At 44.6% G+C, this 25,316-nt stretch overlaps 2 protein-coding genes across 3 annotated transcripts in view; one reads left to right on the forward strand and one right to left on the reverse strand.

Annotated features, from left to right (window-relative positions):
- Nucleotides 1–737: 737 nt before the first annotated feature.
- TSPAN6 (tetraspanin 6) lies at nucleotides 738–5,376 on the reverse strand. The gene is made up of 8 exons (XM_075539001.1): nucleotides 5,170–5,376; nucleotides 4,042–4,230; nucleotides 3,706–3,780; nucleotides 3,360–3,458; nucleotides 3,016–3,147; nucleotides 2,641–2,724; nucleotides 1,878–1,982; nucleotides 738–1,597 (listed from the first exon to the last, which is right to left on the reverse strand). The coding sequence occupies exons 1-7, from the start codon at nucleotides 5,254–5,256 to the stop codon at nucleotides 1,914–1,916; spliced, it is 735 nt and encodes a 244-aa protein (XP_075395116.1). The 5' UTR covers nucleotides 5,257–5,376; the 3' UTR covers nucleotides 738–1,597; nucleotides 1,878–1,913.
- Nucleotides 5,377–12,443: 7,067 nt separating this feature from the next.
- SRPX2 (sushi repeat containing protein X-linked 2) overlaps nucleotides 12,444–25,316 on the forward strand; it is a 36,429-nt gene continuing 23,556 nt past the window's right edge. Inside the window, exons 1-4 of one of the 2 annotated variants that reach the window (XM_075539215.1) lie at nucleotides 12,444–12,801; nucleotides 14,133–14,277; nucleotides 14,881–15,078; nucleotides 21,605–21,685. In XM_075539215.1, the coding sequence (XP_075395330.1) occupies nucleotides 14,997–15,078; nucleotides 21,605–21,685 (163 nt within the window). In that variant the 5' untranslated portion in view covers nucleotides 12,444–12,801; nucleotides 14,133–14,277; nucleotides 14,881–14,996. The remainder of the gene's footprint in view (nucleotides 12,802–14,132; nucleotides 14,278–14,880; nucleotides 15,079–21,604; nucleotides 21,686–25,316) is intronic. The other variant, XM_075539214.1, reaches the window with a different exon arrangement.

A 25,316-nucleotide genomic window follows, 5' to 3' on the forward strand; every position in this document is an offset into this window, starting at 1 on the left:
GTGACACCTGTAACATAAGCTTAAGTTAGAAGTTAGCAAAGTTCTGAAGCTTTCCACAACAAAGCTATGAAGCAGGTAGCTTAGCTTCTCAGAGTTCTGTGCTCCTTGGAGCAGGCAACCTGGTGCCTACAGGTAAGATAACCCACAGGATACATTTGGCATAGAGTAGATGGAGGGGAATTATCTTAAACTTAAAAGAGCAGAGACTGTGGAGGATTGGGTACAACCCCCATTTTAAAAACTTCAAAGGCATTTCATCATGAAGCCCAGCGTTCAGGCCACAGGCCATTAACAGTGAAATTAGTTTCCAGGGAAAGGCAGTCCTAGGGCTTCTGGTGGCAGCTGGTTATGCTTGACTTACATCACTTGATCCCCTCTCCATAGCCAGCTATTGTAATTGACAACCTATTAGGGGCATGTGAACTTTATTGCCACTAGTTTCAATACAATCAGGTGAAACCGGGGACTCACTGCTCTCAGAATCAAGGATTGCAATCCAGTACGCACATGTGCACATAGCTAGTCAGGGGCACTATGAGGATTTTAATATCTGGCTATCTCAAAAAACAAATCTGAAGAGATGCGTGGTTTTTAATTCATCTGCTTTTAAAAATACATTAAGTATTTAGTTTTTCTTTTAATGTGCAGTGAGTGCCAGGTATTCTATGCAATGCGTTCCTAAAATATTTTTTAATGATTTAAGATGAAAACACAAAATACTCAAGGAAAACAAAATGTATTATGTAAGAGAATTTTATTAATCAAGGAAACAAACCAAAACTAAGACTCCTCAAGTTGACGAAATCACATCAACCCCATAAGGAAATACCAGCAAAGGCTACTGAAATTAAATTCCTAAAGAAAAGACATTAATTCCAACATCACTGAAGTAATAACTAGAACCCTGCAAGTAGAGAAAATATAAACATCAGGACAAACACCTTAATTTGGAGGCCAGGGTAAGTGTGCTGAAATCTGATGAGTCAGGAACATGAAAGGTGTCTTAGTCTTTAGATGCCATCACCGTCATCACTGATTTGATCCACGTACTGACTAGTTCTATTACACAGTGATTCCCCGCTGCCTGTTCTTGGTTCTATTACACAGTGTGATTCTCCGCTGCCTGTCAGCACAACAGAGACTACGGACAGCATTTGAAACTCCCTGATGCAATTTATACAATCAAACCAGATAACCTTGGTTGAGGAGGGGCCGGCTCAAAGGGGTTAACTTTCTATCAGACTACATTAGTAGGCAATTCCATTTTACACCAAACAGCACATTGATAGTGCCTGGCAAAGAACCCCCGAGAAAAAGAAAAGTCAAGAGGACACAGCATTTCCTTTACAATTTACTAGCTCTTCCAGTGTTTCAGGGCAATAGGAGATGTTGCGATGATCTAACAGGAATGGGACTTAAGTGGCGGACTTTGAACATATTGAGCAAATGTCGATTTAGTCAGCCTACTGGACTAATATCTTGATTGTGTCAGTCTATTGGTGAGTTGTCTCAGTGGCTTTTCAGTTTATTGGGCCAGTATCTTCCAATCAGGCGATCTCATTATTTCCTTCAAAAAAGGCTGACAAGTGTTCTTACACTAAAGAAGAAAGAAAAAAAAAACCCAAGTTAGGTAAGATAGGACCGAGACTAGGAAAAAAATCTCAATATGGAATCCTTGATAAATTGTAGGCTGACATGAGTTATCCAGAGGGCTGTTCTGTAGCATCAATGGAGCTTATGTACAGACAAAATACTGTGGTTTGATAGGTTTGGAAGCGGAGTACGTAGGGGTGAGCAGGTGTCATGCCTTGCATCTAGGCCTGCAAGGCTGACAGCGTACTGGACGTTAACGGAGCCGAGTACCAAAATGAACTCACCTTAAGTTGGAGAGGAGTAAACCGCAGATCTGTTGGCTACACTATCTCATACTGGTTATTTGTTATGGCACGAGAAAGGCAGTAGGCGAGAAAGATTCCAATCAGCTGGAAATGAAACATGAGCAAAATTAAACACACATCAGGAGCTTCAAATTGGCAGGAGGTGAACAGGATAAGTCTATTTTCTTTGCACTTGTAATTTTGAAGACACTGAAATAAACATTTTGTGACTGTGGTCGCTAACAAAATTATTCATGGAAAATTCAGGAGTCGGTTTTAGGGAAACTTTTCTTACCAATATGGTAAACTTTTAACTTTCTATGGTAAGCTTTTAAAAGGTAGCTAACATATTTCTTGTCATAATACCATACCATGGAATGTCTTTAAGGCAAAGACTTCTAAAGGCAATTACAGAGGCCAAGATGAACTATGCCAATGCTTCTACTGATACTTTGTATTTTTTGGCGCATGGAAAAATAAAATGTGGCTTTTCTGAAAATGCCCTCACTACCCAGAGCCCTGAAGCCTATAAAGTCAGTGGCTCTCAACCTTCCTAATGCCGTGACCCTTTAATACAGTTCCTCATGTTGTGGGAACACCCAACCATACCATTATTTTCGTTGTTACTTCATAACTATAAATTTGCTACTGTTATGACCCAGAGGGGTCAAGACCCACAGGCTGAGAACCACTGGCGTCAGTGGGAGCCTCTCAGCGTTCTTAGAGGAACTACGTTATTTCCTACGCAACTCCAAAGGCCTACCTGAAAGCAAGCCACTCCAAATGACAATCCTGCAACGACTCCCATTTCTGACTCTATTATGGTCGTTACCTTTAGAAAACAACCCTAGAAAGGGGGAAAGCAAACATTACATACAACACAAATAAAGTATGCCTTTGCAAAGCGTTTTCATCATGTACGCCCCTGAAAGTTGGGTTTTGGCTACCAGTCTCTTTGTTTTATCGAAATTTATCCATACGCACACACATGCGCGCGCGCAGATAGATTTCAGGCAAATTGTTATTCCCAACCATTTCCGCCTTTTGCATTACGTACTACAGATATTGCTAGTTGAGTCAACTCAATTATGTAAGTACTCATCTATTCTTGAATAAAAACTCTAGCAAAGCTCCTTACTTCATGGTTGACTTCACTTGCATCTTTGTTTGGAGTACATTCGGTCTTACAGCAGCTCTTTGGGTATCCGTGCTGCACGTAATAATTAGTAGCTTCCCAATCTGTGTATTTGGTGACACCACAGCAATGCAACTGGAAAAGCCAACAAACGCCACTTTACTACACGTTCCTACCTTGCGACTAACTTTTAACCTGCATCATCTTAGTTCACGATTTGTGATCTAGTTCAAGGGTCTCTACTGCAAGGTTAAAAATCCCTGTCGTGGATTGGCTAGGGCCCATCAGCACTAGCATTCATACAAGAAGACGAGGAGCATATGTGTCCCCCAAGTACAAGTACTTACTTTATTCTGTATCTTGTCTAGCGCATCACTTCTATAATCTCCTGTGGTGTTATATTGGGTCAGAGCTTTCTCATAATTATTCTTAAAGCTGTTCTTAATCTACAGCAAAGAAATACAATGCCATTAAATTATAGGATCCAGGAAGTTCTTTCATGTAACTAACGGTCCAATTCAGAGTGCTAAGGTGACATGCATTTTATTCAAGTGGTAGTGTGTGGACGGCTGTATTCCCCACCTTCCCCAGGAGAGAATTAGGGTAGAACTCTGAATTCTGAGTGGGAAAAAATACGCTTAACTACAGCTGTAGGTGCATAAAACATAGTAAACTTTCCAAATTCCAACTTACCTCGTGTCTAAAAACAAATCCAACGATGGCAGCAACCAGTTCGACCAGAAAGATTAGAGTCAGGAACATTGCATACTGAAAGGCAGAAAGTTCAAGTCAGCAGGAAATGTAAACACTACATCGGGGCTACAAAAAAGGAGCCAGCTTTTTAAAGCCTTTATTGCAAGCAAGGAAAACATAATGAATAAGTATAGATTTGGAAAGTGGGCATCCGAAGCTAAACCATTACCATGTTTTCATGACCAGGAAACATTATAAAGGGATCTAGCCAATTCCCAGCGAACAAAGCCCTTACACACACCCACTCAAGCGCCGGAATCAATTTGAAGGACTCACCAGTTTTAGCATCCAGGCAGAAGCTCGACAGGTAGCAAAACAGCCAAAGGTGCCCAAAAGAATAATGACAGTGCCAGTGCCAATGAGCACGAAGGGGACATTGGTGGCCTTCTCATTTAAAAGGGAAAAATAATTCTCCAGGCTCACCTTGCCCCAAATGCCAACAGCAAGAAGGATAACACCAGTGATCTACATGGGAGAACAGAAACAGTTATACAGTTATTTCATCCATCAGCATCTTCCAAACCGCTAACCACTAGGTATTTCACACACAATAGATGTTAGAGTTAATTGGGTAGTCCGGGATTGGGGGGGGGGGGGGCTGGGAGAGGGAAGTGCACACATAGGCAGGCCATGATGAACCCACAATGACCACAAGGAACCAACCAGGCAGCTCGCCAAGGCAAAATCAGAGAGCAACTCCACAAGGCATTATCAAGTATCTTAAAAGTTCATTGAGGTTTTTTTTGCGGGTGTGTAAACACAAGGCCAGGGCATAGCTGCCCTTGGAACCAAAACGTCATAAAGAGGGGGCAGGAAAAAAATGTCCTTTCCATCGAGATTTCCGATCTGAGAATGGAGCCCTTTCCACAGGGTCCCATCAAGTCGCTTGGAGGCGGAATCCGCTGGAGGGCTCAGGTTTGAGTTCCAGAAACTGGCCCCTCCCCCCACCCCCACCTGGGATACAAAGGGGTGGTACACAAAAGGCAGCCCGAAGGCAGCCTGCGGAGCGGAGGGAGCCCAGACTTACCTGCGCAAGACTCCCCTCTAATGAAGCAATGAAAAGAAAGAGACTATTAAGGGAGGGAGCCCTCCAGAGGGGCTCGGGGCAGCCTTGCCTCACCAGCGTTCTGGGACACTGTGGCCGCGCCCCCCTACTCGCCCAGCGTAAGGAACTGGCAAGCCAGGCACTTCGGGGTACGAGCCCAGCCCAGCCGGCTGGCTGCCTCCGTCCTGCACCCCAGACCCTGTGGACCTAGCTTGGGCCCCAGTAGTTCATCACCATGGGCGCCGGGCTCCCGGGAGCTACGCCCCGCGCCCCACTCCCGATCCCGCTCGAGGTCCCACTGCCCACCCAAGCCCGGGACCCGCCGCCCGCCCGCCCGCCCGGGCGCCGCCGCTTCTCACCCAGAAGACGAAAGTGTAGATCAAGAGCACGGTCTTGAAACAAGTAATGACTGGCTTAGTCTGCAGTCTCCGAGAAGGTGACGCCATGGCTCGCCTAAGACCCCCGCACCACCACGCCAGGCGGTCGGAACCAAGGGAGCGAGCCGCGGAGACGCCGAGTCCCTCCGGAAACTGCCGAAACCAGACGAGCGCCGACGACTGGGAAGAGCCGGAAACACTGTGCGATTTTCTAAGAGGGGAAAGTCCGGGAGACTGTCGGGAAAGGGCCGACCTTTGACGAGCGCCCCCTGCAGAAGGTTACTGGCAACTATATACAAAGGTTCTAGTGTTGGAAATACAGGTCTTCAAGTGGAGCATACATGTTTTCTCTGTCAAAGAATTCTACCCGACCACCACCCCTCCCCCGCCCCTATAACTTCATCTTGTTTCTTTCACCAGCAGCGCCAGCCGCGCTCAGAGATTCCGCCTCTCCGGCCCCTGGTGCCCTAGAAGGAAGGAAAGGCAGGACAAGGTTAAAAGGGAACTAAGAATATTTTCTAATATGGGAATGTCGCCACAAGAAATCTACTTCCAAGAGGGGGAAAAAAGTAATAGGAACCGTGACCTGTGTTTATGCAAGGGAAAAATGAAAATTTATCATTTGAGTGGTGGGATTTGGCTGACACCCCCCCCCCAAAAAAAAACCTAAATAAAGAATGGGCATATAAATGAATTGTGGGAAACCATCATTACACACTGAAAGAATATCAATTCAAAGTTACTTGTATGTTATTTGTAGAGGGATGAGATTAAAAGGCAGTCCCTTTTCAATCTATTACATCACCATGGATACAAGCTTAACGTCACCCGGGGGCATTTGCTGTACACCATTGCAAAAGTCCCAGATTAGTGGATGCTCAGAATAATTTTGCTTGAAACTTTGCTGGAAACATATGTTATAGCACTAGAAACGAGGAAAGTTCCATCAACTCGATCACAGTTTCCCTGTGCTTCGAATATTGACTGAAGGCTAGTTTCTTTGCCAAAGAATATGGTAAATTACTGCACTGTCAGACTTTATACTAAAATCGCATCCTAAATAGAAAGGCCTAATGCAAACAGAATAAATAAACCCCAGACCTTTATGCTTGTATGACACCTATATAAACTTGGGGGCAAAATCAGGAAACATAGCAGACACTAAATATTTAAAGCGCCTCATAGGCCTTAGTTATAAGGGAATGAGGTTGAGGGGGACTTTCTGAAAATAGATATATAAAGAGATTTCTCCCTAGACAAAATGATCTCATCTCAGTGGTTCTAATACGAAAACATTAGAACCTAGTCTTTTTAACTCTGTGTTACCTTAAGGAAAGCATCCTCTGAAGCTTAGGTGTGTACTGAGTGCTAGAAGGGATTTCTGTTGTAAACCCAAGGGCAAAAAAGTTTGGCAGTAAAGGAAAAAACACTAAAGAGTTAAAGCGAAAGCCGCATCTTATTTCCAAGAACACATTGGGTTTCCTCTGCTCCCTTCCTCTGCCACTCACAACCACTGCTTTGTTTGAGCAACAGACAGTGCCAAATTAAACCAAAAGCCGACATGGAAATGAATATTCCTTCAACATCTTTCCCCACTGCCTCCCACACAGCCATACCCAGACCTCTTTCTCATTCGGAATCCAAATTCAGACCAAAGAGGCATCCAACTCCATGTAAGCAATTAAAAAAATTCTTTCCTGAGGCCATAAGAATAAATCTATTCTTTAAAGTATTAACAGTAACTATAATTTTGAACACCTACCATGTTCCAAGGAAGTCCTGTTGCTTAGCAATTGATACATGTCCCCTTATGAATACATCACACAAGTTCTATCATGAGATAGTGACTGCTATAGTCTTCCTTGTACAGATAAAGAAACCGGTTCAGTAGCTAAGTGACTTGCCTAAGAATAAGCCCTGCCAACTTCAAGTTTTCCTCTTGGAAACTGGGCTTATTGTGTGGTGAGACATGACTACTATTGGACCAACCACTGCCTTGCTTGAGAACCTGAGCAAAGACTGCTCTACACAAACTTGAAAGTATGAACAAGGGGCCTTTAGGTCCCCCGAAATACAAAGGCCTCCATGGTTGCCTCCCATTTTCCCTTGCTTTTGGAATTTTTGTTGAGTTCTTTTCATTTTTTCTCCAATGGCCCAATCACCTGGAAAGGCATTATGCCGGTGTCTACCTGGCAAGGCCCATAGTTCAATACTTTCTTTCGGATCCATCCTCTTCCTAATCACAAAAAAAAAAAAAAAAAACATGTCGGATACCAGAAACTTGGAGGGCAAGGGAAAATGCTTGCCTCCAGTATTAATGCTGCTTGTTTTACTTACATTCAACAAATGCCAAAGAAAGGCATTTAAACCTAATCTCGAAGGTGACAAGAAGTTACTAAAGGGAAGACTCCTTACTAAACGCTGAATGTAAGACAAGAGTGGAGTATTTTCCTTTTGCCTCATGGTTTCAGCATCAAACATGTAATTTTTTTATCAGAAAGAGGGAGAACTTAGGTGGTGGGGATAGAAAGACAAAAGATTGAACTCTCTGTCCCACTAGTCTGGGACAAGCAGGGCTAATGTCCTTCCTAGGTGATTAGGCTTGAAGTGGAGGTAAGAGTTAAATTCAACAAAGACCATCTCAGCTTATTTCGTGTTTTACCAACATAAATTTTCTGCTCCACATCACATTAGTTGGATTCATTCCCCAATAAGCAAAACCTGTTCTGTATTCCCTACCTACCGTCCAAACACACTCAGACTTCCTACCCACAGTCCAGCTAACCCCCAGACACTTCTTTCTAAGCATTAAAACCCAATCTAATCATACATTCTACAGACCCTTCGGTCCTATAGTTCCTGCCTTGCGGTTCTGCTTACCTGCATTCCATCCTGCTGTCTAGATGGTAAGAAACGAGCAGAGCTCCTGTTGCGGGGCTCCTGCACACCCTTTTAGACTCTCCAGAGGACCCTAGGCCACAATGCTCTCTTGATGAATTCATAGTTGGGGCCCAGTCAATCCCTATCAATCACATCAGTCATAATAGATCTCTGAGGACACCCACATAGTGGTTTGATAAGTTAAATAAAGGTTTGATAAGTTAAAAACTAAAACATATAGGCTATCTTAGCATTACATGAAACAGGAACAGGAGAGCTCCCGGACAATAACTTGGGCCATTATTACTCTCTACCGCAGGAACAAGAACAAAGAAATCAGTTATGACATTCTGAATACAACTGATCCCTTATCCCCATTATGCCCCCATCATTTTCATTTTCGAATCTCTTTTCTAGCGTCCTTTCAATGACCTTTGGCACAGTTATCTGTCCTGAAACTTCTACCTAGTTTCTAATTCTCATAATTTATATTACAGCTATGGAGTGCCCACCCCCACCCCTCGTTCATTTAAACAGATCATTCACAGATACAGTTTTAAGAATTAGCTTCCTGAATAGGAATCTTTTTTATTTCCACTGTCTTCTGTGTATACTCACGATTCCTTCTCTGAAATCTCTCCTGTGACTTTTCCCCCCTCCAGTCCTTTCAGAATGTCCATGTATCCTTTCCTCCCTGTCCAGCCCTGTCCTCTCCTTCTTTACACAGCTAGCTATGTAGCATATACTTTGAGACACATCGCAATGAGAAACACTGTTATGTGGCATTAATCTTCACAATCCCATGTCAATTTGCATCGAGAAAACGTTCCAGTTTAACCTCGTTAATGTCTAACTATTGTCTCAGTTAGACAAGCCAATTGCCATATTTACTAGCTTTCAAAACAATACCTTTTTGACTATCTAGAGTAGTGTTTCCCAAAGTGAGCAACCCTGCAACAACAGATGCCTTCACTTCCCCCTGGAATGTGGACTATAGTGTAAAAAGTTTTCATTGTCAGTGTGGCGATGCATTTTTTTTCCCCTGAAAAGGGACCAGTAGGCCAAGCAAGTTTGAGAAGCTATGAATTATAGTGTATGTTTTTCCTTGGTTGGTGATGGGAAAGGTTCTGCCTTCAACTTGACGCTTGAGCACTTTTTATACGAAGCCTTCTTTTCATATGAATGCCCCACCTATTTTCTTTTTGTTTGTGTGTGTGTGCCAGAAAAAGCTTTATCCAAAGAGCAATTGTATATTGAGAAAACATCCATGAATCTGATATTAGCCAATATGTCCAATACCAGTCTATAAATTCCTCTTCAAACTCACACAACACATGAAATGACGCCGAATACAGGAAGATCACAGGCCAGTGGGTAGGAAGTCTTGTGGATCCATTGGTGGTGGAAGTATCTCAGCGCTGATGTGACTCTCCACGTGGATCCTCCAGCTCCAGGGCTCTGACTGCCATCAGTGTAGCTCCACGTGGCTTGACAACAGAAATATGAAGCAGTAAGAGTGCCCCACTTATTTTTAGTAACAATTTTCCTATTACCCATCCCAGGGCTTCAAGGGAACGCTATTCCTCTCCTCTAAGAGCTTCATATGAAAAGTGTTGACATTGAATATTAAAAAGTCCAAGCTGAACTTTCCGAATGCTAGGCAGTTAGCTGTATGCGTGTTGTGCATATTTTGGTGTCTTTGTCTTTCCAAGCAATCCATATCCATTTAGAAATGTGCCCATCTTCCCAACCCCACTGTGTCCAGCACTGTGCTTTCCTTACATAATAGGTGCTTCAGAAACAGTTTTTTGCTTAATTTCTGGACCCCCTCCTGATTTTTGGTGAAGTGTTTCATATGGCCCATCCGGAGCTTAAGGGAATACCATTCTTCTCATGTCAAGTCTTCCCTAACTTTTATCTTCTGGTGATTTCCATACTCCCTTCTCACTGTGGAGCCCTGGTAGTGTCAAGTAGTTACATGGTGGGCTATTAACCCCAAGGCCATCAGTTTAAACCCACCAGCCACTCTGTGGGAGAAAGATGAGGCTGTCTGATCCTGTAAGGATTTACAGCTTCGGAAGCCCTATATAGAGTCACTATGAGTGGTAATTGACTCAACGGTAGTGAGTTGGGTCTTTTGACTATTTGGGCTCCTAACTACCCTTTTTAACTGCTCTTTGCCACCCTCTTGTGCTTTCTGTCCAGTTCTAAGTGTGTCTGGAGCCTTTATTCAGCCTCAGGTACTTATAGGGTAGGCCTCAAGGCCTTCTGTGGTAGGCAGGGGTGCAGTGGTCTGCATACAAAAAGACTCGAGCAAGGTCTGTGTGCTCAGTCTCCAGTAGAAGACAGAGAGAAGTAAAGAAAATTTGCATTCAGGGCAGCAAATCCTATACCTTGTACAGACATGTACAAAGTGCTTTGAGAAAAAAGGAAGATAAAGCAAATCACTGCTGTCTAGGGTGGGCTGGGAGGGAGTTTCAGTATGATGTGCCATGCTAAAGATCTCAGCATCCTTTCTTTGCCACAAGAGACCCAGTGAAAGGGTTTTTAGAAAGATATCTCTGTTTGAAAAAGAGAACTCACCATCCAATGGTAGAATATATTTCACTGCTCTCTCTCTCTGTGTCCCTCTCCCCATGTCATCCGTCGATACATATAACTAATTCTCTATTACATAACACATGAACTGCAAACTCCTATTTTTCATGATCAAAGGCCCCATAATTTGGCCGTATCCTAATTATTGAACCTTTTTTCCTACCATTTTCCTCTTCACCAGTTTGCCCATCCCTCTCTGACACAGCAATGAGCTCTTTGTTAATGTCATTGCCCTAAGAGCAGACCAAGCTTCATCTCTTGCCAGATGCCCTCCCCTCCTCTGGCCTCCCCTTCACATTTTCACACACGATATCATAGTTTGGGGCACTTTATTGTTTTATGGACCTGTACTGTTTTCTAATCGCTTCCATTACTAATATTAACTTTCTGGGAGCTGAAGAGTAGTGCAATCCATGAGATCAAAGAGCACACCTCTCTTCCTCACCACTCTATCCCAGGTGCTTACGGATAGCCAATAAGAGTTAGTTCCTTAAACACACACAATGTAATTAAACGCATCCTGTTGTTATTGAATGGGTCCTCTACTTCCCGAGGACGGGTATTTTGTCTACTGTGTCCACTGATGCCTGTCAAGTACCTAGGATGGAATGTGGCACAAACAGAAGTTCATTAAATATTTGTTGAATTACTTAGGGATTTAGATGGTCGAGGCTTTATTGGTCACATTCACTACAACCTCCCCCATCCTTGACGGAGTAAATTCTTGATAAATGTCTGCTACACTGTGATATGTCTATCACATTGTTGAACGGATAATGGAAATTCAATCCATAGTTGTGACGGATGAACTAAAAGTGAAGTACGGTCAGGCTTGCCACTGAACTCTGCCTTCTCATCAGTGCAGTTTTTCTCTTCACGAATGAGAAAGGGTTACCGAAGTGCTTGCTCACAGCTTTCTAAGCCAGCTTAATTTTGTCTTCTTCTTCCACCACTTGTGGCTTTGCCAGGGATGGAAATGTCATCTCTGAGGGGAAAGCAGAGAAAGCACTGGCCTGCGCTGTGGTGGAGAAAGGCTCATTACTTGAGACCAAGGTGAAAAAGCTTGCTTATGAAGGGGAACCATAGCCCTCGGTCAGAAGGCACTGGAAAAGTGCTTAGTGCTGGCTACAACCCTGCCGGGCACGCAGCATCTAGATTCCCTTCAACTGCCCACCTCTGGCTAAAGTCTCCTTCTGCCTGCTTTCCCACCACTCTGTTTATAGGAAATCCGTCTTTACTCTCCAGGTGTGTGGTGGGCGGGGTGTGTGTGTGTGTGTGTAAATCAGAGTATCAGTTCAGGGAAGTTGGATTATCAGTGAGAAGGTTTCAACAGGTGTCTAGCCCTGTACTCTCCAGATGAGGAATGCTAGAAGAACCCTGGTAGTGTGGTAACCACAAGTTCAGTGGTTTGAAGCCACCAGCCACTCTGTGGGAGACAGATAAGGCTTTCTACTCCCGAAAACAGTTTCAGTCCCAGAAACTCCCAGTTCTACCCGGCCCTACAGTGTCGCAATGACTCGATGGCAGTGAGCTTGGTTTGGTTTAGTTTCTCACTCCTGTAAAGAGCTAGGCTCAGAAACCCCCAGGGGCTGTTCTACTCTGTCCTATAGGACTCGACTCGATGGCAGTGAGCTGAGCGTTGGAGGAATGGTGGGATGGAGAAAGATCCAGTGAGTCAGAGTTCGCTGCATCTCTCTCCTCCTCTTGGAGTTAGTGGAATTCCTTCTCATTCAGTCCTGGTGTCATGCTGAGTCATAAAAACGAAGCTCTCCTCTGGGCAACCCTTGGGCCAGCCTCTGTTAGTCATGACTCTACTCACAGGCTTGGAGCCAGTCTCATTCACATTTCTCCTAGTTCTGCAGCAGACCGGACTGAGTCCCTGGAATCTCCGTGTTCCTTCTCCATCTCTCTAAGACCTTTCTCGGAGGGAGGAACAGTATAGCTTTAAGGAAAATTTTGGCAGATGCAGACGTCCTAACATCTGGGCAGTGTTAACAGAATCCCGGAGGCCCAACAGACCAGGAGCCACTGGTTCTAGGAATGCTAAAGCAGGAGCTTCTGCTGACCAATGAACGGAGCAGAGAGGGAGAAAAAGAGGAGATAGAAAGAAAACGCAACCCCACCCACAGAAAGCAGGTAAGCGCTGACCCTCGACCCCTCCGGGCTACACTCGCTCATTTCACAACCCTGGCAAGCGGTGGGGTGGGGCCGGGGAGTGGAGAGACCAGAGATGAGGACCATTAATATGACTGGGTGGTTGGTTGGTGGGGAAGAAGCAGGCAGATCTTTTAGGAAACTAGATCATTAACTGCCTTTCCTTTGTGCCAGAAACCTGGCTGCAGACTGCTTTTGCAGCCACGAGTGGTGGAGGGATGGCTGACTTCAGTGGGATGAGTCCAATGTTTAATTTGAGATGAAGAAGGAGGTGGATAGGAGAGGGGTCCCAGACTCAGAATACGGGTGCTGAGAAAGGAGAGTCCCTGCTGCTGAACAAAGGCTGGATGGGGGAGAGAGGGCAGTGTGATTAGTTCTCCGGCTGCTCATGTGCCTGCATTCCTCTTTAATCCCCTTCTTTCTCCTTCTTTCATGTCCTTCGTCTATTTCTTTCAGTTCTGTGAAAACGTTCTTGCCTCCCTAGCTTCCTCTCACCCATTTTCACTTCTGTTTGCTTTCCTCTCTTGTGCTCACTCGCTACTCTGCTTCCTTACCACTCTCCAGATAAAAGTGAAACCAAGTAGCAGTGGATTGGGATAAACGCTTGCTTGCCATTCTCGGACCCCCTGTGTCCCTGAGGGACTATGGAGACAAACTGTTATCTTTGTGTGTCTCGAATTTCTGAGATGGACTCTTCCCATGAGCATGGCCTTTCATTGAAAGAAGGTGGGTGAATGGGTGCTCTCAGAGTGACCAGTGGCTAGTTTATCCCAATGGGAAGCAAGTTTAAAACAGTCATTTACGGAGTATGTGCCCACTGGGAACCTCAAAACTCCCCCATTAGAGTGAGGTCAGGAAAGGGAGTGCAAGGGCAATGACAGCTTGTTCAGCCTCTTCTCCTGCCCCTCAGTTCATTCCTGCTAAGGGCATCCACTTCCTGCTGGGTCAGCAGAAGAAAACTGGAAGCTTAATCTGGACTTGAAAGCCAGAAGCCACAACCCCAAATCCACAAAGTCTCAAAACTCAGAGCAAAGAACAGCTGCTGCTGGAGACTAGAAAAAAAGAAGCATCCAATCTTGTCCAATTTGACAACACTGATAGATTAGAAGCTGACAATACTATGATCTAATATATACATGAAGGGCTTCTGAAAACATGTGTGGCAAAATGGGATGAAATGAGAATGGAAGTTTTCCACACTTTTTGAAGCCCCTCTTGTCCATTGATGCATCAATTGTTTCTCTGTGTAGCATACAATAATTTGTTTTACAAGACATAGCACTCGATGCTCATATTATGATCCCCCTTCACAGATGAGGCATCTGAGGGCAGGATAAGTACAGGAATTTGTCCAAGGGCCTGCAACCAATAGGTGAAAGAATTGGATTCGGATTCAGAGATCTGTGGAACTACAGAATCCAACTATCACTTAGTCCAAATATTCAAATGATTTCCCTGGTAAGTTGTTAGGGAATCCTGCTTTAATAGAAGGAGCAAGAAACTGGAAACCTAGAAGGAGATAGGCTGATTCTGGTCCTCTGTGACATTGTGTTGTCTTTTCCTTGATCTTGATTCCTCAATATTTCTCTATATAATGTAGGCCTAAGAGACCTGGTGTTGGCGAGGGCTGCTACCTGCAAGAGGGAAAGATCAGGCTTTCTGTTCCTATGAAGATTTAGAGCCTCCGAAACTCAAAGGGCCACTTCGACTGTGTCTTAGAGGATTGCTATGAGTTGTAGTCGATTCAATGGCAGTAGACAACGTGGGCATTGGAACACTTATATCGAATCTCACCAAGGTCTAGTAAACAGCATTTTTTTTCCTGTGAGGAAAAACCCACAGCCATTGAGTTGATTCCGACCCAGAGCAACCCGATATATGGTTTCCAAAGTTATCAATCTTTATGGGAGCAGATAGCCACATCTTTCTTCCATGGAACAGCGGATAAATTTGGAACCTCCAACAAATAGAGTTTTGTGATTCTAAAAAGTCTTATGGGGGGAAGGAGGGTGGTAATTAACCGGCATTCATTCATTTAACATGTTCTCTTCTTTCTTGAAGGTCTCATCCCCTCACTTTGGGGAGTGGACTGATTGCTGATTCCTGGAAGTCCTTTTCCTTTGCCTTGATACTGTCCTCATATCTGGACTTCTGCTTCCGAAACCCCACGGTCAAGAATGACCCGGCAACTAACTCAAAAAGGAGTAATCTCTCTGCTGTTCTTCCTAACTCCAGCAGTGACACCAACATGGTATGCTGGTGAGTACTAGGACAAACAAACCCAACGTCACTCTCACTGAGATGACTCCTACTCAGAGGCAATCCTACAGGACAGAGTACAATGATCCCTGTGGGTTTCCAACAGCATAACTCTCTACAGGAGTAGAGAGCCTCATCATTCTCCCATGGAGCGGCTGGTGGTTTTGAACTGTTGACCTTGCAGTTAGCAGTCTGCTTCTTAACCTCTGCACTATCCAGGGAGAGCAGGGCAGGAACCAAGTCTTGAAGGAGTGAAGGCAAAGTCTATAGTAAATGACACTTAGATTGGACACAAGGAAGACCCATTCTTGACAATGCAAAATAATTCAATATTGCAACTGGCTACCACAGGATGCTGTTGAGGCTCTCTAATACCAGGAGCCCTGGCGGCATGGTGGATGAACATTGAGCTATTCACTGCAACATTGGTGGTTCAAACTCCTTGGTAGTAAGATGAGGCTATCTGCTCCCATAAAGATTTACAATTTCAGAGCCCCTCCGAGATGACTTGATGGTACTGAGTTTGCTTGATTTTGGAAAGGGAGATAGGAGCCCTAATGGCACAGTGGCTAAAGTGCTAGGCTTTTCGCCAGTGAGCTGGCAGTTCCAACCTGTCAAGCAAATCAAAATAGATTTGGCTGCAGTTGGTTTGGGTTTAGTTTAACAAGCAATATCTGAAAATGACCAGAGCAGCCCCAAAATGAGAAGGTTAAACAAGAGGACCTTGGAGGTCATTTTCTTACTTGCTTCCTAAAAACCAGTTTCTAATGTTAATTCAGTTATGAATGAAATCTCAAGTCTCTTTTCAAGACCACACGCACAAAAAAAATCAGACTTGGGCCACATAACTCATTTGGGTAAAAAACACAAGAGAAAGGCAAAAGGCAGTCTTTTTCTTAAGGAAAGCAAGAATATGTCAATCTTGTTTTCAGTTTTGGGGCCAATCTCCCCCTCATTCTCTCTCCCCTCTCCCAACCCTCTCCTCTCTTCCCTCTTTCTCTCTCTTCTCTCCTCTTCTTTCTCTTCCCTTTTTCCTCTGCTCTTTCCTTTTGTCTCACTCCCTACTCAGCCCCCGACCTTATTTCTAAGATGAACCTTTTCTAACTCCCTTTGTGTCAATCTGCCAAAGATGTCAGAGCAATACAAATCACATTCACTTGAACAAGAATCCCCCTGTTTCTTTTGGGTTGTTTCTTACTTTCACAGAGATGAAGATTTCTGGATTCCTGAGTGTATCATCCTTCTCCCCTGGAGACATGTTATTGTTGCGCTGCCTTAAGTGAATTCCTCATTCTATGAGTGCCTGGAGACATAGGGGATCGACGAGAGCAGCCTCAGTGAGGACAGGGCAAGGGGAACGAGGAGGGGTGATGGAAAGGAAATGAGGTGGTAGACAGAAGTTTTTGAAGCAGCCCAGCTGGCATTCCAAGTGCTAAGAATCCTTTGTGGCCTGCAGTGTCTGTCCTCGTAGGGACCAGGGGTGGGGATGAGAGTAGGGTAGAGGAAAGAGACGGGCCCAACCAATGGGGTTAGGAAAATATCCAGAGATGAGTAAATAACAAACTGCTCCCATCACAGCCCCCATCACAGCCACAGTCATTGCAGCTAAAATTTTCCACATGCCCTTAGCTCCTGGTGGAGGACTTTGGCAGTAACTCTGTTTGTCTGGAACAGCTGCATGAAGCTTTCAAACAAATATGCAAACTTCTTCCCCTCTTTGGTAGGGGGAGAAGCACAAGGGCTGACATTGAGATGAAGAAATGCAAATCAAGTCCTTGGCAGAGTACACACTGTTTGGGGCTAAAGGAGGGAATTTGTGCAGCTGTCCTCCCTAGCCTCCTCCTTGCCTCAGTCCAAGTACATAAGACTAAAATCCAGCCAAAGGCCACAGCACTGGGGCCTGAGGGGCAGGGGTAGAAGTTAGATAGTGCAGTGCTCAGTTGTAAACACCTGTGTGATGCCTCACAGGGAGCCCTGGTGGTGTCGTGAGTTATGAACTGGTTTGCTAACCATAAGGCCAACTGTTCAAACCGCCCAGGCAAGCTTCCTGAGAAAGATGGGACTGCTCCTGCAAGGCTGTACAGTCTCAGACACCCAGCGGATGCTTCCACTCTGTCCTGCAGGGTCGCTGTGGGTTGGAATCAACACGATACGATGGCAGAGGGTTTGTGTTCTGTTACTGTTGTTGTTTGCTTTGTTGGTTTCCTTGGGTGAAGATATCTCAACGAATGGAAGCCTGAGCTGTGGGCGTCTTGAGGAAAGGGACGATTTTCTAAATGTACGTTCTGTCAAGAATCTCGAAGGGCTTGCCAACACAAAGATGGCATTCTCCACTTGCACAGGAACCATCGGGGTCACCGCTGAGAGCTCAACAGAACTGCAAACCCACTTATTTGACCGGCTCTGTTCTTCCGAGGCTATTCCATAAGATAAGCATGTGGTTTCAGTATTCTGCCTCCCCCTTCTGCTTGCTCTCGCTGCTAGCTCTGCTCACCTGGTTCAGTCATTGAGCAGCTGCTTACTGAGGCACTCGTCTTGCCGGGTCCCGTCGCTTGTCAAACCTTGTCTCAAATGAGAGTGACATATGGAAGGCAGCCAACTCTGAAGTCAAGTTAGGACTGGTCAGAAAAAGGGCCCAGGGAGCCTCAGCAGGAGTGGGAAGGGGTAAGGACATTCATAAGCCTTGGTATTTGATCTTCCTTTTGACTCATTTTTCTTTCTTTTTTTCTCTTTTTTTACATTTTATTAGGGACTCATACAACTCTTATCACAATCCATACATATACATACATCAATTGTATAAAGCACATCCGCACATTCCCTGCGCCAATCATTCTCAAAGCATTTGCTCTCCACTTAAGCCCTTTGCATCAGGTCCTCTTTTATTCCCCCTCCCTCCCCGCTCCCCCCTCCCTCATGTGCCCTTGGTAATTTATACATTGTTATTTTGTCATATCTTGCCCTATCCGGAGTCTCCCTTCCCCCCCCTTCTCTGCCGTCCATCGCCCCGGGAGGAGGTCATTTGTTATACTTTTTAATATTTCTCACTTTCTTTGTGATGGAGGTTTTTCTCTGGTTTATTATTGTTGTTGTTGTTTTTATCTGGGACTTAAAAAAATAGTTTTCCAGTATATGAAATCCAGGATAGGCAAATCAGCTTGATGGCTACTGGGTGTAGGGAAGGAGAAATTAAAGAGAAATGCTGCATTAGAATACAAGAAGGAAGAAAATGTTCTGGAACTGATTGTGATGATGATTATACAACTCTTTTTGATATGATCAAACTATTGAGCTGATTCATATATGAATGATATATCAAGAAAACTATTTTTTCAAAGAACATACATAAAGTCAAGAGTGGGTTAATGGTGTGTATTTGCATATCTATGCAGGTCAGGAAGGCAAACTGGATCTGTCATTAAAAGCTCAGCATTCGTGTGGATTTCATACTGAGAGTAGTCTTCACCTATCACTTAAATCTCCAACTATACCTTTGTGGGGCTCAGTGCTTCAGGGATCTGACCAGGCTTTGGAAATTGGAAGAAGCCAGTAACAGGTCACAGAGTTGCCACTGACAAGGGAGCCAAGGAGTGGTGCTCACAGTACTCCCCACAAAGCTAAAGCAGGACGTTAGGAGGGTACGCCTCTGAATGATATTCGTACACCCTACCCGAGTACCACAACATCGTCAGTATAGATGCATACTTCCAAAGACAGGCCCAAAAGAGAAACAGGAAATTTTAAAGAAGTGGTTCTCAACCTGCGGGTCGTGACCCCTTTGGGAGTCCAGCAACCCTTTCACGGGGGTCGCCCAAATCCTAACAGTAGCAAAATTACAGTTATGAAGTAGCAACAGAAATAATTTGATGGTTGGGGATCACCACAACATGAGGAACTGCATTAAAGGGTCGCGGCATTAGGAAGGTTGAGAGCCACTGTTTTAAAGGAATAGGATAGGCCCAGCCCATTCCAGTCACAAAGCAAACTTGGCACTGGCCCTGATACCTCTGCCCCCTAGAGACCGTAATTATGTGATTCAGTCTTTCCCTTTCCCACATCCTCTGTCATTCTTAAATGATGTAAAATGCTTGGTGGCCTTTGATCCTACATATAGCCAGTAATTAGTCTGTACTTGAAGAATGATGTGAGATTTTTAATCCCCGTTGGAAGATAAATTCTACCCTACTACCCTCTTCAGTGGAATGTCTGAGCTTGGTATCTAAGGGCCAACAGACGGGCTGGTTCCCACTCTGCTATAAAGTAGCTGGGAGACCTTGGGCAACTCCCTTAACCTCTCTGAGCCATTTTCCTTGTGAGTACATTGGAAGATTATGATAGTATGTATACATATATATCCTCATCATGTCACTCCAGTTGCCACAATGATTGCAAATATTGCTTACTATTTCCATAAATATTGTATATATATGCAGCACATAATGAGGAAAGTACCATGAGCAATTATCCAGTTAGAGGCCCCTGGCCCTCCTGTTTTGTGGTAAATGGAGGCTTGCTCCCTGCTGAGCACCTCTTCACCAGCTAGCTCTGTCACAGGAACGGGAAAGCCCAATGCTTGCTTGAGGGAATCACACACAGCTGGCCTCCTGTTGACAGGAGCCCTAAGGCGTTGAGGCTCATACGAAATTGAAACAGCTGACAAGAATCCCATGCCCCACCAAAGAAATTGCTCATATGGTAAATGCGCAAGCAAGGGAGATGAGATCCAGGGAGAAAGAAAGGGAAATTAGGAAAACCGACATGGGGAACAATGGAGGGAGGGAGGGAGGGAGAGAGAGAGAGACGGGGCGAGAATGAACTCTTTGCTCTGGAATGAGGGCAAACCAACGAGGACATGATTTCATACTGCAAACGTTCCATTTGATTCATTCCCTTGTTCACCAAGTTGGACTGGTTTCCCAGGCTCCAGTCTGGGTTTGTGGGGAATGGAGGAGCTTCATCATGTAGCTCTCAGCTCCACCCTTTAGTGCAGGGGGCCCTGTGCCTCTTCCCAGAGAGGAGGCAGGCAAGTTTGTGGTCTGAGTGTTTACACAGACCAAAGAGCTGGGGCATTAATATCCTGCCCTGTTCAGGAAGCACACCCCCTCCTGGAAACTGGGAATTGTCTTCTGGCTCACGCATAGCTCCCTGCCCTAGTCCTGTGCCTGCATAGGGCTTGGAGGGGCTGACAGGGGGGCTTCCGGAAAAGTCACTCCGGAAAGAACCAAGTTGTTTTCCAATTAGTTCTTATTCATGACCGATTTCCTGTAGTCTGGTAGAATGAACTGTTCAGTCTCCCAGACAGCCACGGAGCTCTCTCCACCAGTGGCTGTGCCACTGAACTAGATGGTGGGGGTGGGGTGGGGGCAGGAATTAGGAATGTTCTTTGACTCGGTGACTCCTTGCTAAGGATCCTGCTGATTAGAGGAACTGGGAGCTTCTCCAAAGGATGCTCACTGCTTTTTCTCTTTTCCAAAGCAGGGTAAACTGCTCTTGAAATTTTTCTTCTTTTTTTCTGGCCCAGCTTTGGGAACAGTTCAGACATGTAAAATTGGTTCATTAATTAAATTCTCCATGTTGTCCAGTCATTAGCACTATCTGTTCTCAAATTATTTCACCACCATTAAGACAAACCCTAGGCAAAAACTCTCCCTTTCTGTCATATTTCCCTCCCCAACAACCACCTCCTAATCCTTGATTTCTATGTATTTACTTATTCCACGTAAGTGAGGTATGTGTCCTCTCCTGACTGACGTTTTCCACTTAGCGTGAGGTGTCCAAGGTTCGTCCACGCTGTGGCATGCATCCAAGCTTCAGTTCTCCTTATGAGTGATGCCGTGGTATGCTGTGGGCCACACTGTATTTATCTAGTCACCTCTTGGCAGGCCTTTTAGTTGTTTTCACTTTGGGGCTATAGTGAAGAACACCGGACTGAACACTGGGGCTCAAGTTCTCCCTTTGCCTTGACACACTAGTCCCAGCAGCGATGATAAGGTGACCAACCCTCTAGGCTAGTGGAGGCTTGAGGAATTGGTCCCCTCTGAAGACTGTGAGTAGACCTGGCACTAGTGGGAAGACCCTACTAAGACCTTATTTTTAACTTCTACTTGGGACAATCGTCCTTCCTCAGAACTTGGTCATCCGTGTCCCACCAAAGTATATGTTGTTGTATCCGAAAAACGGGCCACATATAGTCCAGATTAGTAGATAGTCGAGAAGTTGTCCCCCCCCACCCCATTTTCAACAGAGAGTTCTAATGTTACCAGTGAGGCCCCTCACCACCACCACCACTACCCTGCTCCCAGACCCACAATAAACTCATCCTCTCCATTCTGGAAATTTCAAAAGTTCTGAGACATGCCCACGGGAGGTCTGATTTCCCAGAGGCTGAATGTTTCCCATGAAATATTCACCTAGCTTCTAACTCCAGGAGTACCTCAGGAAGCGACAAATTTGAGTGAGGGGCCTGTGGGGAAGGCCATGAACGAGAAGTTCCAGGATCATTCTGGTATTGTCCTCTTCATTCTAGGTTCCGGCTACTATCCAGATGAAAGCTACAATGAAGTATATGCTGAAGAGGCCCCACGGACCCCTGCCCTAGACTACCGAGGTAACCTTCAACTGCTCCTGGCCTAAGTCTCTAACCTCTTCCTGGAAGCATCCCAGCTCTCATTTCCAGCTCAGGGAATCAGAGAATTTCTTTTTTTTTTTTTAATCCTGAACTTGGTTACTGATTTGCTGAGTGACTTCATTGCTTTAACCTTAAGGTTGCCCATCTAAGTGAGTACCTACTCTGTGCCTACTCCCATGCTAAGTAAGACCGTGGGTGATACAAATTGCAAGATAGGCTGTCCTCTTTAAGGAACTTACATTTTGTTGGGAGAATAGAGTGACTTAAACTAGTACATGTAGGAGCCAAGTACATATGAAACTCTCTGGTACCAGTAAATATAATAGGAACTAAGAAAAGGAATTAGGTTAGGCATGTGTCATAAAAGTTTAAGGTAGACCTTAAATGATGGGTAGGAGTAAGAGAAATGGGAATAGGAAGGGAGGGTATTCATACAAAGCAGCATAGCCAAAGATTCACTCACTGCCACCAAGTTGATGCCAACTCATAGTGAGCCTACAGGATAGGGAAGAACTGCCCCATGAGTTTCCAAGACTGTAATTCTTTAGGAGACTGTAAGTCTTGATGGGAGTAGAAAGCCCTTTTCCCCACCAAGCAGCTCGTGGTTTCAAACTGTCGACCTTGTGGTTCACAGCCCAACACATAACCACTATGCCACCAATCCTCCAGAGCACCAGAGACAAAGACATGGAAGTAAACAAATGTGGTAAATGCAGAGTGGGGGAGGAAGGGGTTGCCTAGGATGAGTTAAGTTTGTCTGGAGGAGTCCGGCTATGGAAGGAGTTGTAGAAAATAAAGTTAAAGATAAAAAGTGAGACCACATTAGGAAAAGTTCCACCCATGCTCTAGGGACCCTGTTAGGAAAGGAAGGAAAATGATCTATGAAGAATGTTGGATAGAGCTTCCTGTGTTAGAAGGGAGGTTGGGCTCCGTGACATCTAACAGCCCTTCCAAGTGTCAGAGTCTCTGAGGGGAACCCTGGTGGCATCATGGGGTTGCTAACCAGAAGAATGGTAGACCCAAACCACCAACCATGCCAGGGGAGAAATAGAAGACTCTCTAATCCCTTAAAGAGTTAAAGTTTGGCACACCCACAGGGGCAGCTCTGCCCTGTCCTATAGGGTTGGTATGAGTCTGAATTGCTTCTATGACGGTGAGTTTGGTTCTTGGTGAGATGATGGAGGGCAGTGGCAAAGAAAGAGAGAATAAGGATAAACTCCAGAGATGTTCCAAAGAAAGACATGGTACAGATTTGATGTGCCAAGGGGCTAAGCAATAAACAAATGTCTGAAAGAATCTAGTTTGGATATATGGGAGAATTTTAAGACCCCTCTCAGAAAGACTAGGTCCAAAATACAAATTGGTTTGGTAAAGATGTCCTTTTAAAAAATAAAACAAAACAAAAACTCACTGCCACTGAGTTGATTTCAATTCATGGTGACCCTACAGGACAGGGAAGAACTGCCCTTGTGGGTCTCTAAGACTGTAACTCTTTACAAGAGTAGAAAGCCTCATCTTTCTCCCAAAGAGCAGCTAGTGGTTTTGAAATACTGACCTCTAAGTTCAAAGCCCAATGTCTAACCACTCCGCCACCAGGACTCTTGAAGATGTCCTGTAGGTAGTACAAAATAGAAAGATTAAGCTTTTTGAGTCATCAGCTTATTGGTAAACTGCTTGGAGAGCAGAGGGCAAAAGCCAGAACCGTAGCAGATATCTACAGATATGAGTAGTAGAGGAACCAGCAAGGCTAAAAGAGTTGTTAGTTATCCTCCAGGTATGAGGCAATTGGACTAGGATCAATCCTAATATGTGATAACAGTAAATGCAATAGGAATTAAGAAAAGGAAGGGGCCATGAAAGATGACATTTAGCCACAGACGATAGTTGTAAGGGAGGTTAAAAGGTAAGAGACTGTCTGTGTCAAGTTTTGAAGAGATTAATTGGAAGGCAGAGCAAACATATTTGGCAAGAAGGAGGTAAATAATAGACTCTGAGAAAATGAGCCCAGCTTTAGGTTCCTCTATGCTTCTGTCCGGTTACCTTCTCACTGCCAAATGGTCTACACCCGGTGTCTCCGTTCTTAGCACCCACTAATTCCTAAACTTCCTACAGCGTGTAACCAATAAAACAAAAACCACACTTACTGCCACCCAGCTGATTTTAGCTCCTTGTGACCCTACATAGGGTTTCAGGGCTATACATCCTTATGGGATCAAACAGTCTCATCTCTCTCCCGTGGAGTCGGTAGTGGTTTTGAACCGCTGATCAACAGCACCACCAAAAAATCAAACCAAACCAAACTCTGAAGTTACTTTTAAGTGGTCTGGAAGCCGTGTAGTAGCCTACTTCACTGGTTATTTAAAAATAAGTCTTTATCCCTTCAAGGATCCCTGGTGGTGTGGTGGTTCCGTGCCTTGGGCTTTGATCCACATGTCTGGCAGCTTGAAACCACCAGCAGCTCAGTGGGAGGAAAACTGGGTTTTCTGCTCCCGGAAACGCTTAGTCTTGGAACCCCACAGGGGGTCGCTATGAGTTCATACTGACTTGATGTCAGTGAGGTTGTTTTGTTTGTTTATGTGTATATAAATGTAACATATATATTCCTAATCGGATGTATATATACACATATATGTATACACAAAATCATAAGCTGCATAATGATCTTTGTTCTTAGGATGCAGTGTCTCACAGCTCTCTTTGGGACTTAGTCTCTTAATAAAACTAATCGGAGGAAGTTATCAGTAATGAGTGTGGAGGGGATAGCAGGGAACAGTACCTAACCTTTGGTCCCAGCCTCTCGTAAGATCCTTGTGACCTCGTCATTTACAACTCGGCAATCTTAGCATTTACCTATATTAATGTCCTCTTTGCTTAAGTTTGACAGGCAATCTGGTAGGCATGGTTCTGCCTCTGTGAATTTGTGTTATTGAAAGTTTTTCCCTATCACCAACTGCCAGTGTTTGTGTAAATAGTATCTAGTTACTTAAGAGCTTAATCTGTACAAGTCAACAATCCATGTGTTGTGATTTGTAGCTGACCTATACTTGCTTAATTTCCTTCTCTCAACAGTGTTGTAAATGCTAGACCGTTGCCTAGGATGGCTGATAATGTTCTCTATCATTACCTGATAATAATGCCTCTAGAGTGAATCAGAGACATTCATAAACCACAGATATATGAATGGAATTGGGGCCCGCACCTCATTGTAACGCCAATCTCAGAACAATGAGTTCTTATGACAGGCTCCATTCGATGCTCACTCTCTTGAAGACCACTAGAGAAATGGGCGCTACAGCACAGTGATAAAGAACCCACAGGGTACCCAGCTGTCAGGAAAATAAGCACCTGGGACCATAAAGACTGGTCTTCAAACAAGCAACTATTTAAGTGAGGCATTAATTATGTTCACATGGAAGAAGCACACCAGCCTGTGTGATTAAAGGATTGTAAAAACAAAAACAAACAAACAAAATTCAAACCACAGGGCCACATAGTCAATGCTGACCCACAGCAACCCCTGTGGGTTTCTGAGACTGGTAAGTGTTTATGGGTGGAGAAAGCCAGTAAACCCAGTTTTTCTCCCTCAGACCTTCTCTGGTGGTTTCAAACT

The sequence above is a fragment of the Tenrec ecaudatus genome, chromosome X (assembly GCF_050624435.1).
Source record: "Tenrec ecaudatus isolate mTenEca1 chromosome X, mTenEca1.hap1, whole genome shotgun sequence".
Lineage (NCBI taxonomy): Eukaryota > Metazoa > Chordata > Mammalia > Afrosoricida > Tenrecidae > Tenrec > Tenrec ecaudatus.